General features: G+C 43.1%; 2 protein-coding genes across 2 annotated transcripts; both read left to right on the forward strand.

Moving 5' to 3' along the window:
- The first annotated feature begins 1,415 nt into the window (after window positions 1–1,415).
- iyd (iodotyrosine deiodinase) lies at window positions 1,416–4,394 on the forward strand. The gene is made up of 5 exons (XM_034580765.1): window positions 1,416–1,616; window positions 3,322–3,519; window positions 3,637–3,796; window positions 3,914–4,070; window positions 4,183–4,394. Exons 1-5 carry the CDS (start codon window positions 1,436–1,438, stop codon window positions 4,363–4,365), a joined length of 879 nt encoding a protein of 292 aa, XP_034436656.1. The 5' UTR covers window positions 1,416–1,435; the 3' UTR covers window positions 4,366–4,394.
- A 1,082-nt stretch (window positions 4,395–5,476) lies between these two features.
- On the forward strand, window positions 5,477–17,688 carry sec63 (SEC63 homolog, protein translocation regulator). The gene is made up of 20 exons (XM_034580763.1): window positions 5,477–5,838; window positions 6,832–6,931; window positions 8,329–8,443; window positions 8,632–8,744; window positions 8,871–8,932; window positions 9,105–9,163; window positions 9,357–9,407; window positions 9,537–9,645; window positions 9,796–9,890; window positions 10,011–10,143; window positions 10,605–10,697; window positions 11,219–11,364; window positions 11,452–11,599; window positions 12,015–12,097; window positions 12,286–12,354; window positions 12,506–12,661; window positions 12,780–12,992; window positions 13,110–13,310; window positions 14,563–14,667; window positions 15,210–17,688. The coding sequence occupies exons 1-20, from the start codon at window positions 5,715–5,717 to the stop codon at window positions 15,345–15,347; spliced, it is 2,313 nt and encodes a 770-aa protein (XP_034436654.1). The 5' UTR covers window positions 5,477–5,714; the 3' UTR covers window positions 15,348–17,688.
- Window positions 17,689–17,718: the final 30 nt, after the last annotated feature.

Here is a 17,718-nt window from a genome sequence, read left to right on the forward strand (position 1 = left end):
GTGAACAGGATTGGATATGCACACCTGAAACTGGATCACCAACATGGACTGTATTTATATGCTGATCGTGTCTGAACCCAAACACAGTCAGACATTGAAGGACACCTTTGCGCCACCTTTTGGTCATATGGAGTATTTTTTCATAATAAAATAAATATATAAATCCGGCTACTTGATCAGTTTGCTACAGTGTTCTCTCGACACAAAACTTCACTGAAATAATGATGCAATGTGGTATTTAATTGACAATTTAATTGACAATTTCTTCTAAGATTGTCCTGGGTAACACCTGGCCTAGGACCTTATTTTGCATAGGGTTTCTGTCTTTAAACCAAGTGTGGGTAACCTCTGGACTGCGGGCCACATATTGCACATTGAACTATTCATAAATACAAATAAAAATCATATAACAAAATAACAAAAACTTGTAGACTAAATTGTCCTTCAAGTTAGTCCCTGATTTACGCCTCTCAGTCAGGGTGAATAAAAACACATGTAGATGTTACCTATCATCGCTGACACTGACAATCATCATGCTTGGTGACGATCAAGAAAGATTAAAGTAGATGCAGACTGTTGTTATTCAAAGGAAAAATGTTCTTGTGACAAACCCATTCCTTTTGTGAAAAGTAGACATGGAGTTGATATTCATTATCATGTCCTGTTCAAGCATAAGGACATCTGACTATGCTGAGACGTGTGAAAAACTCCTTCAGGCATTTGACAAAAGGTTGCAGGACATGAAAAGTAAAAAAACCCATCTTTAATCAGCAAAAACTAAGTATATACAAATGACCTGCCTCTGCTCGAGTTCTATTATCTGAACATCTATAGGATTTTCCCATTCGGAGGAAACATGCACTGAAGATCTCCAACTCAAGACTCATTTTTAGCTCAAGACCAAACCTGGAAAATCCTCTGAGTTTCATCATCATCACTACCATCTGACATCAGACATCGTCATATTGTAATAATCTTTACTTGAATGTGTTACAAATGCTTAGGAAACAAAGGAAATTGCCACATTACAGATGAATCTGAAGTACATAGTGATGTAGTAATCTAATGTAAACTTTATACTTAACACCATAACAACAAGTTGAATAATTAACACAGTTTAAGTTTATAGCACAGTAAAGGAATTTATGATAATGTTGCCTTTATGGTGGCCATGCATAAGATATATTGTGCTGCTACACATCAGTCATGTGATTTAGCACCTTAACCAGCATCCGGGCTGCTGATAAATGTGTTCAAAGTCACACAACAGGGAAATAACAAACAACCCGTTTGACCTCTTGGCAGCCGCATGCACACACGTCAGATAACAGTAACAGTGTTTCATAACATCAGGTCAGTTGCGCCAGACCGGAAAAAGAAAAAAAATGATCAAGTACCCATATCCTCTTCTCTGCAGCCTGCCAGGCAGGCAGTCATGGCTCTCCTGTCCATCCTCACGCCTGCTCTGGTTGTGGTCCTGTGCCTGGTGATAGGCTTCATGCTGTTAAAGCCACAGGAGACCACGTGGACCTCTCCGGCACAAACCACAGCGGGGTCGAGACCTTGGGTGGACCAGGACCTACAGGATGATACAGAGATCACAGCAACGGAGGACGGTAAGAGAAGAAACTTGGCAGGGCTGAACTTTCCTTTTCAGTCCCAAAAGTACATTCAAGTTTACATTTGTTCCATTAAAGCTTCACAATGATAGAAAATGTATTTTACACAGCATACACGATTTAATGTTCTGTGTTGTTGCTTTATCTTAAAACTTTGATGTCTTTTATTAAACAAATTGCCAAACATTGGTAAATATTTAACATGATTATACATTAACATCTGAGCTCATCACACATTAACTACCTCTCTTTCTTTCTCTTTGGCAGCAGAAACAGCTGCTTTCGTTTGGCTAACTGTCTAAAACCTTGTAATATTCAATGTACTGTTACATATGACAACGAGGAAACAAGATCTACGGAGAGCTTCGTGGGCTTGATTGAATTGAAGGGGATTGTGGGAACTTAACGGAGGTATAGTGCCATTCTAGTTTAGCCCTTTGCTTTAGTTTTACTCTACAATACCTCACACTACACTTCATACTAACACAAGAACACTGCTGATGTCACTAAACACATCTTCTGCTCGTCCTTCTGGTACAGTAACTTCTCTAGTGGCCTTTTGGCCCCTTCTCCTGTATTTGGTCTTGGCCTGAGGACCTGGTTGTGACTGCTGCACTCACTGTGGTCATCTTATTTGTAAAGATTTTAGCATGAATAAAAATCTGACAGAGCCTTAATACGACAGTGAGAAAACTGTTCGTGGTCTCTCTCCCCCAATGTAAGTGATTTGGGGCTATACAAATTCATTTAAATTGTAGGAGGTGGAGGACCGATTGTTTTAAAGGTGGAAAATAATTGAATTATTGTGTTATTGTAGAAGGCAGTTTTGCACAACTGATGCTGGAGAGAAATGTGCTTAGAGGATGTAAGGCAGCGAGGACGAGTGGATGGGAGAGGTTGCAGACGATGTAGAGGTTGTGGAGTGGGAACAGGTGGAATGAAGGGCTATTCCACCACAGACACATGCAGTGAAGTGAATAAAATAGTGGTCAGAGTGCTGTGGTCTGATCGTATGTCAGTTTATGGCACAATTCTGGGTGGAGCATCCCTCCACCCTCCTATTCATCCCAATCTCCTCCCAACATGGACATCGCCCTTTGCTCTGATCATAATTTCTATAGTTGGCACAGGTCACCTCATAACAAATGATAACTATGGGTTGTAATGAGCTGCTGCACAGAGAACCTCTGGAGCTATTTATCACGAGAGGACAGACTTAGTCTTTCATATTGTGACGTAAATGTTTTATGGCAGACTGTTGCAACCATTATTTTTGCATTATTCAAGATGACTTTGACTCATCAAAACAAATCGAAGAAGTCTTTGCAGATGCCCTCATATTAATGCCTCTCTTGTACCCAAATAAATAGAATTATTGACCTGGTGTGCTCTTGAATGCTAAGAACCGTGGATGAAGCCCATGATGGTTACTCGCTTGGTGTCAAACAGTGATGGAATGTTTGATGTCAGAGCCCCCATATGGATTTTGCTCCCTATTTAACGTAGGCAGACTAGTTCTATTGTAGTTCTTCTTTTAAATTGCTCCTTAAACATAATCCTATTTATGTATTTTATCCATTGTATTCTCTTTTCTCTGCTCATGTCTCCTTTTATCAACCTGCAATTTCGTCCTGGTAAAGCACTTTGTAACAGTAACCAATTTTGAACTTTTATATCAGAATCTTTTCTGTCATTGTGTTAGAGGATGTTGATTTGGTGGACAACAATGAGGAGGATGACCTTCCACACGTGGCCTTCTCCCTGCCGCGTTATCCCGAGGAAACAGCTCTGAAGAGAAGCAAAGATTTCTACAATCTGATGAACCAGCGGAGGTCTGTCCGATTCATCAGCCCAGAGCCGGTCCCAAGAAAGGTCATCGACAATGTCATACGCACTGCAGGCATGTAAAAAAAACTGACCACTGTCAATCTGCCATTAAGTAAGTTAGATGCTGCTATGTAATGTATTGTCTTTCTAATTTTTTCGGTGTATTGGCACCTCTTTTCCCTCTGGGCAGGTACGTCCCCCAGTGGCGCACACACAGAGCCCTGGACATTCGTTGTGGTCTCAGACACAGAGATGAAGCATCAGGTCAGACTGCTGGTGGAAGAGGAGGAGGAGACGAACTACCGTCAGAGGATGGGGGACAAGTGGTTGCAAGACTTGGCCAAAATAAGGTGAACACCAACACTTGCTCCATAGTGAGCTCTGTACCAAAATTCATACGCAATTATTAGGACCATTGTAAAGTTTAACCTCATCTAATTTCACACATGTCCTCTTTTCTCGTGCAGGACGAATTGGATTAAGGAGTATTTGGATGTGGCACCATACCTGATCCTCATCTTCAAACAGACCTACGGGACTCTGCCGAACGGCAAGAAAAAGACACACTACTACAATGAAATCAGTGTCTCCATATCCTGTGGAATCCTGCTGGCAGCACTGCAGGTAAAGGATTGAATCAAACCTCCATCTGTTGTCGCGGTCAGTTCATAAGAGCATGCAAGATAGAACTGCCCAGCAACTGACTACATTTTGTCTCTGTCCATTTGCTCATCAGAATGTGGGTCTCGTTACTGTCACATCGACTCCCCTCAACTGCGGCCCCCGGCTCAGGCTGCTCCTCAAAAGGCCGGCCAATGAGAAGCTGCTGTTGCTGCTTCCCGTAGGTTACCCTGCATCTGATGCCACCGTGCCGGATTTGAAACGCAAGCCGCTGGGTGAAATTATGGTGCACGTATGACAGGATCAATCTGCAGAGGAAATAAAGTGGGAAAAAAAAGCTAATTATATGTTTCTTCATCTTCTTTAACGAAGGCATATTTGATATGACCCTGTTTTTATTCTGCTTTGAGTCTTGCAAACAAGCATTCAGTTCACAATCAAATGTTTATTTAAGAATGGGATGGATTTATTTCCTAATATTTATAATAACTGAACTACAGAGACCACTGAGAAACAACACATACATTAACATAAATAGCCTGGGGCAATTATGTAGGCAGCATACTTACCATAGAGAGATTCTATCGCAACCTCCAATAGACAGCACCATGTGAGCACACTGATCACCCTGCAACTTACACTGCATCGACAAACAAGCCTACACACTGTTCAAGTGACCACCACCCTTCAGACCTACCATGCAAAGTGGTGTACATCCCACGACTACTCTCCGCAGGTCGTCCAACTGCCTAAAGAAAAATGAAAAAGACAACACAAAAAAAAACTTCATAGCGAGACTCAGTTCACAATAAAATATTTTTAAAAGCATTCAATACAATTCTAAAAGGTCTAGCAGTCCATCAGGAATGTGATGCATTAGACGTTGGACCAACAGCATAAAACAAACTCAGCAGAAGTAGAAGAATCTGCAAAGACGGGGAAACAAGGACGGCGATCAACTGGCAACCAAACACATTGGAGGGAATAACCCTCTGACGTTCAGGACACAGCCACACAACAACTGGATGTACAAGAAAGCTCATTAGGTGTCCGGCAGAAAAATAAAACCCATCTTTTTCTCCACAGCAGTCACCATCAACCAGGCATCAGACAAAGAGGCAGTAATGGCCCACACCTGTCGTTATAAAAGGGGGGGGGGGGGAGCTCTCCAATCTGTACCTACCAGGGCGGTGCTAATCTAAACTGTCACCCACACACAAATAATGATTGTGTGTGTATGGACAACACAAAGGGTGCCCACTAGACAAACTATCTATCTATCTGTCTGTCTGTCTGTCTGTCTGTCTGTCTATCTATCTATCTATCTATCTATCTATCTATCTATCTATCTATCTATCTATCTGTCTCATGCACCCACATTAAGCAGCTCCGTCTGTCTCCCTCACCGCCGCTAGGTGTCACTAACGCTCCCGGACGTCGTCGGGCCGGTCGCAGTAGAAGAAGACGGGAGGCCTCAGTGCGCGTGCGTAAACCACGTACACCGATGATCAGACAGTCTCTGCTGGATGCTAGCTGGCTAGCAGGCTAGCTTACGGTCTGTCAAGTCGCACACATTGAGCCAGGAGGGGAAGCGCGGCGGCGGAGAAGAAGCAGCAGAAGCAGGGCGACCCCAGCGCCCGCGACGAAATGGCCGGGCAGCAGTTCCAGTACGATGACAGCGGCAACACCTTTTTCTATTTCCTGACGTCCTTCGTGGGACTCATTGTGATCCCGGCCACATATTACCTCTGGCCCCGGGATCAGAATGCTGGTAAGGCCCGATGTCTGGCTCTGTGCTAACTTAGCTAACCAACTAACTAACCTCACAGCGTGTGTGGGCAGCGGCTTGCCTCGGACTAACTCGCCGCCTGGCAGTCTGTTATCCGGGCTTAGCTCGCTAGCCGCTACATGCACAAGCAGCCACGACCGAGCGATGCAGCGACTTCATGTTAGCCAGTGTTCACAGCCTGGTGCAAGTCGAGCAGTGTTGACACGGGGACTACCCATCCTTCTTTACCAATTACCAGCCTATTAGCTGTCCCCCCTGTCTTCACTCAGCCACAATTAGCTGCTGCTGCTGCTCCTGTGGGGGGACGTGGATGCTGACGTGCAGTTAAAGCTACATCAGCGTCCTGTGTCTTTATCGCCCTTCCCCTGGTGTAAGCTTATCTCCGTATCTGTTTGTCAACAATGCAGCTAATCACACACGAGTTGTGTAACACATGCTAACAAACTTCACTCGGCTGCTCCACTGGGAATGGCTGTATCGCCACTGAGAGTGTGGCTAGTTCTGATGGCAAAGATATTAGGTTATCCAAGATTAAATCATGGCATTAACACACTCATCTTTCATCCATGTTGCATTACAGTGAATTAAAGCTCATTTCTGTACTTGTATCACTGAATCCGGCATACACAATCCACAATAGTGCGATTTTCTCTCTCCCTTGATTTCAAAGTCAAAGTGTGTACAGGACGTAGACAAGATTGAAATGCATTTTCTCTCTGACCCCCGGTGCATACAAGTAGACAGAACAGTACACAAAAACAGAACATATAAGTACGCAACACAATAAGTACTGCAAACACAGCACAGCGTAGTATGCAGTCATAAGGGACAAGGTGGACAGGATCAGAGTAGTGCCAACATGGATTGAGAGTTTCAAGCACTTCCAAATAACTATACAATCACCAGTACTGATCATGACTGGTTAAACCATACGTATGTGTCAGTAAACCCTTTTACGTCCGTCCGTCCTCACAGAACAACTGCGTCTGAAGAGCCTGAGGAGGGTCCACGGCCGGTGTCTGTGGTACCGGCTCCGGCTGATGAAGTCCCAGCAGAGCATCGTCCCAACATTGAAGTGAGTCCGATCAAATTGGGTTTGTAGTTTGTGGTAGAAATAAAATGTGATGCTGACAAAATCAGGGAGAGTGAACTTCTCGCAACACAGTCTGTGAGAGATGAAACAACTTGGAATCATCTGAAAGCTGATCACTCTTCTTAGTTAAAGTTGGCACCTGCACTATTTAATTGTGGAAATATGTCAACTTGTTGTCTCTAAACCAAGTGCTGCTTCTTATTGATTACAAGGCACTTTCATGTTAGGCCTAAACTTGTTCTGCATTTTAATAACGGGTTTGGTTCCGTCTCCTTTGTTGCCAAATGTCACGTCACCTCTGTTGAGTTTGAGATGTGACTTGCCTGAGCTGAAATGTGTTCCTCATAACTCGCTGTAACACTTCAGTGTAGCTGGACAGTGGTGTTGCAACTGCAGTGTAAAGATGAGATATAGGCTTCTCTCCATGGTTTGTAGACAGACTCAGGTTTGCATTAAATGCACATATGGAAGTTTTGTTTTGGTTCTTTTTTGGCCCAAGTTCGGTTTATGTTGTTTTCCTGCGTAAACCTCTCAGTGATGTGTGCAGCTGGTGTAAACGCTGTGTTGCACTGTTTAACGTTTCTCTTAACAAGTCCCTGTTTTTCCTTAGTGTTGTTTACCCGTGCTGTTTGTGTGGGTTAATGGGAAGACGTGTGTTCGAGTGCTTCCCGCTCCGCTTTTCTCTTCTCGCTCATTAGATTCCTCCTCACAGAGCGTCTGTCTGAGCATCTCCTCTTTGTTCTGTCTCTGCCTTCTCATCTGTTCAGCTTCATACTTTCCACTCTCGTTCTGTCACTTGGCTAGACCAAAATCTATATTCTTAATTTGCACCGTTGCGTCTTCGACTGAAGCTGGTGGAACATGTTTTTTCAGGGGCATGAATGACAACGATTTTCTCTAATCTCAAGATCGTTTGCAGTTCCTCTTCACAACTGTATCATGAAGATGGTGTTGATGATTGAAATCTATCTTGTATTTTTCTGGTTGAGCTGCTCAGACAACTCTTGAGGCTTGTGAGTGGTTGGCATGGCAACAGATGCTGCAGCGCAGGCCATAGGGTTTTGCCATTGTCATGGAAACAAGTTCAACTTCCATGCATAAATACTAAACAACAATAATGTCGGGCCCGGTCCTGTCTCTTCTGCTCATATTCAACATGTAAAGATGAGACGCGTTAAGTGTTTGAAAAACAATCTTCTTTCTAGCTTTAATATACTGAGAGCCTGTTTACATTGTAGGCCAGATTCTGCAGAATTATAATATAAAGTCATAATAACCTGATCTGCAGTGGGATCGTAAAAATGAGATAGGGACTGAGGATTTAGATGTTTGTGTGTAACATTTTCTCTGTGTGTGTGTGTGTGTGTTGCCATTTTCAGGAAAGCAGCCTTGTTATTTGGGTGGGCTGTGTTTCTGCTGCTAGCCTACAAGGTGTCCAAGCTGGACAGAGAGTACCAGGAGTACAATCCTTATGAAGTCCTCAACTTGGACCCGGTAAAGACGCACAAAACAAATTCTATGCTTTAATCCACAGAACCACTGAAGTCTTTAAAGTTTATGTATTTTTATCTCCCCCTGAAGATATTAGATCCATATTTGGAACAAGATATTTAAAAACAAAGTATCCCTCGCATTTCACTGAATCTGTAATGTGTGACTAATAATTCTATTTCTGTATCCAGGGTGCGTCTCTGTCAGAAATCAAGAAGCAGTACCGTGTACTGTCACTCAAGTTCCACCCTGACAAAGGTGGTGATGAGGCCACATTCATGAGAATTGCCAAAGCCTACGCTGCGTGAGTGTCATTCATAACCCAGACAGCCAAACTGCATCTGCGATCAATAATGAAAGTAATCACCTTCTTCTGCCCGGCATTCGGTTTCTATTGATTACTTGTGTCTACTTGTTTTTCACCTCACAGTCTGACCAATGAACAGTCGCGAAAGAACATGGAATTGTGGGGTAACCCAGATGGACCAGGAGGTGAGTTTAAACACGGAGTGGATGGTTTTAAATTCTGTAGATCAGAACGGTAACAGTTGAACAGTACCAAGAAGTTCTCATGGGTTTAAGATCCTAACTTTTCTTGAACAGCAGTATGTAAACTGGGGTTTCTGCCATTTTGGTCCATCGTCTCTTATGTCTCTCTTTCCAGCTACAAGCTTTGGTATTGCCCTACCTGCCTGGATCGTTGACCAGAAGAACTCAATGCTGGTATTTATTCATTGATTGTGTAGTTAAAAAAATGTTTTCCTTTTCTTAATTTGTGTTTTTTTATATTTGATGAGCAGAGAACCAATGTAATCAATAACCCAAAGATCTTAATGTTTTCCAGGATCCTTATTTATGCTATTCAGGTCTTATTTAAAACAAACTTTGGTCTCATGGTTTTTGTTTTCCTTTGCAGGTGCTATTGGTTTATGGACTCGCCTTTATGGTCATCCTTCCTGTCGTTGTGGTAAGTCATCATGATTTAATGCCAGTGTCTGTGGAATAGAGTGGGTCTTATTTCTTCTCATACCCTGGATGTTTCATTTTAATTTCCTCTGTCCTGCTTTGTTTCTCTCTCTCTCTCTCTGTATCTCAGGGCACGTGGTGGTACCGCTCCATCCGCTACAGTGGAGACCAGATCCTCATCAACACAACCCAACTCTTCATGCATTTTATGTACAAGACGCCAAACATGAACATGAAGCGTGAGTTTAATCCTTCTCACTTTTATCCCCCACAAATTGGCTGCACCAAACAGTCTTGAAATACAGTGTGTCCCTGTAGTTAATATAGTTTTTGGTTGAAAGACTGCTCTTTTTCACAAGTATTTATTCTTGACTATACTCGACCTCCAGGGTTGGCCATGGTGTTGACGGCGGCGTTCGAGTTTGACCCTCGCAGCAATAAAGAAGCTACAATACGACCAACAGACAACATAGAAGTGCCACAGGTATTTGCAGACATCCACACAACGTGCTTTGACTTGTGTGTGGAAAAGATAGATTGTCTAGAATTGAAAGGGAAAATTCCTTAAGTGTTTGGAATAAACAACCTGTCCCTTGTCTTCCAGTTGATCCGTGAATTAGGAAATATTAACGTGAAGAAGAAGGAGCCTCCGTTCTGCTATCCCTACAGTTTAAAGGCGAGGGTCCTGGTGCTCGCTCACCTGGCTCGTATGGATGTATCAGAGGAGTTGGATGAAGGTAGGAGATGGAACATTTAAACACTTTGCATTTGATTGATTGGTTACATTTGATGATTTGGTACTGGCTTATCAGGTATTAAGTTTTCAATAGATGCATTAAGAGAGAGATGCTAAACTGTTTGTTTGTTTACACTGCTATACAGGGTAATGTGCATGCTCTGCTATCGCAAGCTGTCTGGGAGTGTCTTGTTTTGCTGTTTTTACATGTTTAATAAAACACAGTGGAGAAGGCTGATCTGTACAAGTTAACACGATAGTGAGAAATGTAGGTTCGTGGAAAAAACCTGTCATTTAATCTGTCATTGTGACTGAACACAAATCCACATCATGGACAACACGCGTCATGTGTTTGGACAGCTTTCCGGAATGATCTGCATCATAGTGTTTTTCTCTATTTTTGTAAGAAACATGACCCAGGTCAGGAACATGTTATGCAGAACATGTTTATTCTGTTTCCAGATCAGAGGTTTGTGGTGAGAAAGAGTCCGCCTCTCCTGCAGGAGATGATCAACGTCGGCTGTCAGCTCACTATGATGGCCAACAGCAGAGGAGGTATATGATATAATATACATATATATTAATGTGGCCAAAAGTAGTAGCACATTGAATGATTTAAGAAATGGTTCGGTCAGTCATTGCTTTTTATCTTGTGCTGTGTAGGAGTAATCACAAGCTTGAGCCACATTTTCCAGTGTTAAATAATCATAGTCTGTGAATGTTTAAAAGCAGTGAGGCTGTGTATCTATAAAACTAAACACTGTCAAAGTAAACAGTTTGTTGTAAACATACATATATTTTTTATTTCTGTGTCATGCCAATGCATTTGGCACATCCCTTTTTTGGGATAAGAAGACACCCCTGATTTACAAACCCCTACATCTTCTTCTGGGATTACATATTCAGAACGTGGGGGAAAAAATCAGTAAAGAAAAATCAAAAGTAGTAAAATTATTATTAGTAATTTATATCTTGTATTCAAACGCTTCTCATGGATGGATAAATTGATATATTGTGATACCTTGATGTGTTTTTCATGAATGCTGACATGTGCACATCGTCATGTCTCTGTGCAGGTTTCCACGCTCCTCGGCTGGTAACCATAGAGAACTGCATGAAGCTGACCCAGATGAGCGTGCAGGGCCTGCAGGAGTCAAAGTCACCACTCCTGCAGCTGCCCCACTTTGAGGAGGAGCACCTCCGCTACTGCATCTCCAAGAAGGTACCTGCCACCTGTCTGTATGTGCACACATGCACTGTGGTTGAGCGTTTTTTAAAGTAACTACATTATGTGTCCTTGACTCTTCAGTATAAAGTTCGGAGCCTTCAGGACCTGGTGAGTCTGAAGGACTCGGACAGACGCAGCATGTTGCGTTTCCTGGGGGAGGAGAAGTACGATGAGGTCATGTCTGTGTTGGGCAGCTTCCCTCACATCACTATGGATACCAAACTGCAGGGTCAGTCCTAAAATCAGATTTGTTTGTTTGTTTGAGATCGTTTTGACTTAAAACACTCCCATTAGCTGTCAATGAAGTTGCTTTTCTTTTGTTTCGCCGGAAGAGGATTTACTGTGGTACAATTTTTCTTACTGTAAATGTAGATATGCTACTGCTGCTGATTAACTACAGAGTATAGTGAAGATGGCATCAAAATGTAGCAAAAGATGTAGGACATGAATAAAACTTTGATCTGGAAAATAAATTCTTTCAAGCTATGCTTGGGCAATAACTGATAAACGAGCAAACTTGTGATGAGGTTTGAGCGAAAGCTTGAATTGAATTAACTCTCTGCATAGTGTCAGACAAACCAGATGTTAGATGTTGTCTGTGTCTATTTTAAGACATTTCAAGCTCCTTTTATTCTCTTCCCCAGTCCTTGATGATGAAGACAGCAATAACATCACCGCAGGCTCTATCGTCACAGTAACTGTCACCTTAACCAGAAAACGGATGGTGGTAAGGAATGATGGCATTAGGTTAAACACTGACACAATTGTGAGTTAACAGAAAGAAATTTCTGTGAATAAAATGTACTTAGTATGTTGCATGCATGCATTTCCATGGAAGACCACTAGAGTGTGCTGTTCACTGTATGCAAGGTTGAAAAACTTGAATTTGAATGCTGTGTGTGTGTGTCTGTGTAGGACATGTTTGAAAAAGAGCAGGACTCAACACCGTGTACAGGAGAGGAGGTTGCCACTACAGAGGAAGCAGTAAGGATAACACACATAAACACCAACTAACACTTTATTATTATTTATAAGTTTGCATTAGACTAAGCGACTAATAAAAGTTAGATTTTTCAGACATCTTGTGTTCACCTAACCTTCCTGTGTGTCCGTGCGTGTGTGTGTGTATATAAAGCAAGCAGACGCAAGTAAAGCCAAAACCAAAGTGTGGCAGAACAAGAGTAAAGGAGCCAAGAAAACAGCCAAGTCCAAGAAGAAAAAATTAACGAAGAAGAAGCCCACTCCTGCGCCTGCCAAAACCAAACAGGCCAACGGCAACGTGGCAGGAAACGTAAGTCTGCAGCGACAACTGACTTGGAACGTCATAAATATATAATATAAATATATCATATATCATATAAACATGCTGCCTATTTAATATATTCCTGTCGCCCGTGTTGATGTTGCAGGAAGTCGTAGCAGCAGCAGCAGCACCAGCAACAACACCAGCAACAACACCAGCAACACCAGCAGCAGTAAAGGAGGAAGAGGACGAGGCATCAGACAAGGGCAGCGAATCAGACGAGGGCGAAGCCACCAAGGACTCTCCCAGTGAGCGAGACGAAGACAGCGACAAGCAAAGCGACACAGAGGTGGACGAGATCGCTGGAGACGACGAAGAGGTCAGAGAACTTTACATGGGTTCATAGGCTAGTAATGATTCAATTTACATATTTTACGTTTAATGAGTGTAAAGGAAACATCGCCTGCATCCTCCACTGTCCACATCTCCCCCTCAGGAGTGGGAGGCGTTGCAGCAAAGCATCCAGCGGCGAGAGCGGGCCCTGCTCGAGACCAAGTCGAAGGTGACGCACCCCGTCTACAGCCTCTACTTCCCAGAGGAAAAGCAGGAGTGGTGGTGGCTCTACATCGCCGACCGGCGAGATCAGACCCTCGTCTCCGTGCCCTACCACGTGTGCACGCTACAAGACACAGAAGAGGTAAGCGTGTGTGTGTGATTCCTTGTGGGGACTTTTTACTGATTATACATTATAATTTGAAGTCCAGATTACAGTTAGTGTGAGTGTGTGAGTGTGTGAGTGTGTGAGTGAGTGAGTGAGAGTTTACTGGCAAGTTCTTGCAAAAAACAGCAGAGCCCACAGGAGGTGAGTGTATGACTCTGACGTTTTTTGATGAATCTTTCAGTTCATAAAACGTGCATTATATTTTCGGAGAGCCCAAGGTGACTTCTTCAAATTACTTGAGTTCTCCAAAATCCTCGAGGAGCAGAAAGTAAAGGTGTGTGTATGTGTTCACACCTTATTAATTTAAAGTGTGTGTTTCACCGTACCCCCCTCACACACCCTGTTACTAGGCAACCATTTGCACGTGTGTCGCTATTTCTTCAAGGGGTGTGCGAATGTGTGTGTGAGTGTTTATTTTGCACAACCTGCACCCCTGATCCTGCTGTTCTCCAGCAGCAGCAAGGATCGACGGTGAGGTAAAAGCTTAATGAGGCTGCTCTGCATGACCAGCTGTCACCGCTCTGAAGGAATGTCAGAGCCAGAGGTGACCCGCACGTGCAGAACAGTTCAATCAATTATTGTCACTTCAACAACCTCCTGTTGTTGGTGCTGTGGGAACGCTGATTCGCCGTGTGCGTGTTTGACAGACGTGTTTCCTTTCTCTGGATAGCGAGGGCAGAAGGGCCGTGTTCATCAACATGGCAGAGCTGTGGATTTGCCGCCGTGTTCACAGCTCATTCTCACACACTGAATAATGATTAGCCTCATTGTGCTGATAATTAGATGTTTGCCATATGTAATTGTACGACATGGTAATCACAGCTTGAGGTAATGCTGGTCTAATATTTACAGTTGGACCCCATCATCGGGTGATTGATGGTGTGTGATTACCTCCCGCACTGCATCCCGGTGCAGCTAGATGATTAGATAGACCCGTCACCAGTAACGGCAGATATGTGTTGAGGTTGTGATGTTTAGCCGTGTTGGTGTACTGCCCCTGGAAGTGTTTCTGGTTTGGATGAATAAAAGAAGTCGAAACCTCGTTAAAGGCTGATGACACCCACTTTGTTTTCTACATGATTTTGACAGTAACAAGTCCTAAAATCCTTTGCTTTAATGTAATGTAGTACTTAATATGTCAAGTTATCATGTTCCCTGCTGGATGATTACATATTAAGTGATTCTGTGATAACATTAAACAAGGGTGCGTGTGTGTGTTGTTTTCCAGGTGGAGCTGAAGTTCCCAGCTCCTTCCAAAACGGGGAACTACCAGTATTCAGTCATCCTCCGCTCTGATTCCTACCTGGGACTGGACCAGATCAAACCACTAAAGGTATCAATAAAGCTGTGTGTGTGTGGTTTCATGGTGAATGCTCATTAGTGGCTCCAGCAGTTTAATCGTCTGTTTCATCAGCCAAATCAGTGTAAATTGTCCTGGATGTGATGGTTGTTTTTCTGCCAAAACAGCCGAGACAATAGCTGAACAACAATGGTGTTAATTCCTGCCGAGGTGTTGGGAATAGGGGGAAACTGTTGCAAGCCAAACCAGTGAATTAATTATATTTATTCTTGTAGTATTTGATTTTAGAACCTGTTAAACATTTAGTGCAGTGCATGTGTGAATCAATCAAGTTTCATAACTTATCTGGAATTATTGTAGAGTGCTGCATCTTTCATGCTATGACAACACCAGTCTAAAATAATCTTTGACTGAAGCACAAAAATGTTTCTTAAAATTTGGTTTTGAACATTTAACTGATAGCAACATGTTTTTCTTAAATTGCTGATCAAAGTGGCATAAAGTTTAAGATTCTTAAAGGTTCAAGTTCTGTGGAACTGGAGATTCAACTTTCTGTGTCCCTCGTGTTCTCTCAGCTGGAGGTCCACGAGGCCAAGGCCATGATGGACAACCACCCCCAGTGGGACATCCCCGACACGGAGGAGGAGGACGAGGAGCAGGAGGACAGCGACGGCATCGAGGAGAGTGAAGACGACGACGAGGACAACGACTGAACGGGGACACACACATTCGCGCGCACACACACACGCTCAGCCTTCTCCCATGGACTGGCCACACACCCACCCCTGAACCCACGAACGGCAGAGAGAAAGAGAGAGAGAGAGCAGCGAGCGAGGAGCAGCGATGCCCTGCCTCTCACACACACACACACACACACACACACACACACACACACACACACACACACACACACACACACACACACACACACACTCATTTGGGCAATTTATACACACAGAGCCCTCCTGCTCTTCCTCGTCTATGTTACCCTTACAATGACATGGACTGTGACCATTTCCTCTTTTCTACAGTGACTCGTTCCTTCGCTTTCCGTCGCTGGCGGAAGAGAATTCTGTGAATACTTAACCAGGCCCATGTGTGCGAGTGGGTGTGCATGTGAGGCGGTGTGCGTGTGCGTGGGTGTGTATGCTGCGCTGTTTGTAGCCTTGTATGTGTTTGTACAGGTATGAAAGGTTGACACACTGTGGACTGGAGGACCTATTAATCTGGGCTCTTTTCTCGAAGGGGGGGAGAGGGGATGTGTAACATCTAATTCCGTTTTTTGCGACATTACCGAGAAGAAAACAACAAAAAAACGCCCGACCTCATGACGTAACTCGCGCTCCAAACTTTTTAAAAAATCACTCACGCACCGATGTTTTCCACGTCAATGAAACCTTCTATTGTACACTTAAACTGCAGAAGTGTGAGCTTTAGCCCTGTTCGTCGGGGATCACGTCCAAGTCAACACTTTGGCAGGGGCACGGTTAAATCTTTTTTTTTTTTCTTCTTTTTATTTGGTCACACTAGCCAGCCAGTCACGTGTATGTACTTGTAATTACTGTATGTTGAAGGGGATGGATACTGGTCTCCTGTCAGTTCTGTCCATGATCCACATCTAATAATGAATTCTAACCTCAAGTTAAATGAGGCGAAAATGACAAAACTTGCAGTGTTATGATTTTCTTTTTCCTCCTTCTTCGTAAAACTACATAAAAGTTGTGACGGATAATGATATATATAATATATAGATACATACTCGTGGCTTTTCGGAGAAGTGACTTCCTTTCTCCTCCATCTTTTTTGCTGCACATTCCAGTGTATACTCATTGTCCAAAAAGGCCTTATGAATACAACTGAAATACCACGAGATAGAAGTCTTTGGGTGCTAATGCCCCAGTGAATCTTGGGAGAGCAGAAAAAATATTTTTGTTTGTGCGTTTGTAAAATAATCAAGAGTGTTTTCCCCTTTTTGTTTCAGTTTAGAATGAGTCTTCGTAGGAACCTGTAGCTCCGCAGTCTTCATGCATATCTGTGATCTCGCCACGAGTACAGTTTTGTCTGGTGAAAGGGGGTTAGCGGTCGAGTGGTTCACACTCACACACACACACACACACACACACACACACACACACACACACACACACACACACACACACACACACACACACACACGCGATCAGAAATGTGTCTCGAACAAAAAACCTGTTGAAAGCAACTTGTCGTACGAGACATTTCTGTGCAGCACCTTCTCTCTTGAGTCATTCAAGCAGAACAAGCTTAGTTTTGTAATTACAGCCATTTCAGGTGGAAATTCCTCTCCACCAAATCTCCTGGTGTATTTTTTTTTTATTTTATCTTTTTGTCTTTCTGTTATTTTTTGTCTCCGTTAAACTGTAGTTATAACAAATGTAACACATAGGTCTTTTTTTCTCGTTTTCTGCCATTCTAACCTTTTTCGTTTTTTTTTTTCCATCTCTTTGACTCATGAGTGGAGAGAAAAAAACAAATCTGAGCTTCCTCATGCTGCTCTGTGGGCTCTCACCGTATGTTGACAACTTGACAGTTCAGTTTTCAAACGATATATATTAAAAAATGTTTCATCATGATTGAATATTCAACAACATTATGGCATTGTCATGTTAGTGTGGGAGCGATGAAGGTTTGAATATCTGTGGGAACGCGCCCCCAACAGACACTCTCTCACACAAACAAACAGACATTGCGCGCACTATACCCTCCTGTAATTATCTTCAAAAGCAGGTGTATGCTAACAGGTTATATTGTACTCTGAGTATTTATCGCTCTGCAATAGAATGTAGCATCAGTGATTTTACGCTGTGTGGAAAAAAAACTGCAGTGAGGTTAAATACGACACCATCTCTCCCCATGACAGACCTCGTCCGGGCGACGGGCCAGCAGGCCGCCTCCGTTCGGACAAACGACCCAATGACTATCTATCTGCCACTTTTGTTTACAAAGGAACTGTCATTGTAAATGGAAAAAATATATTATTTGTATTTAAAATCATTTCAAATAAAACTTTTAAATGAAGCGGTTTTGTTGACTTTCCATACGCGCAGT

Source organism: Hippoglossus hippoglossus, chromosome 24 (genome assembly GCF_009819705.1).
Source record: "Hippoglossus hippoglossus isolate fHipHip1 chromosome 24, fHipHip1.pri, whole genome shotgun sequence".
In the NCBI taxonomy this organism is placed as follows: Eukaryota; Metazoa; Chordata; class Actinopteri; order Pleuronectiformes; family Pleuronectidae; genus Hippoglossus; species Hippoglossus hippoglossus.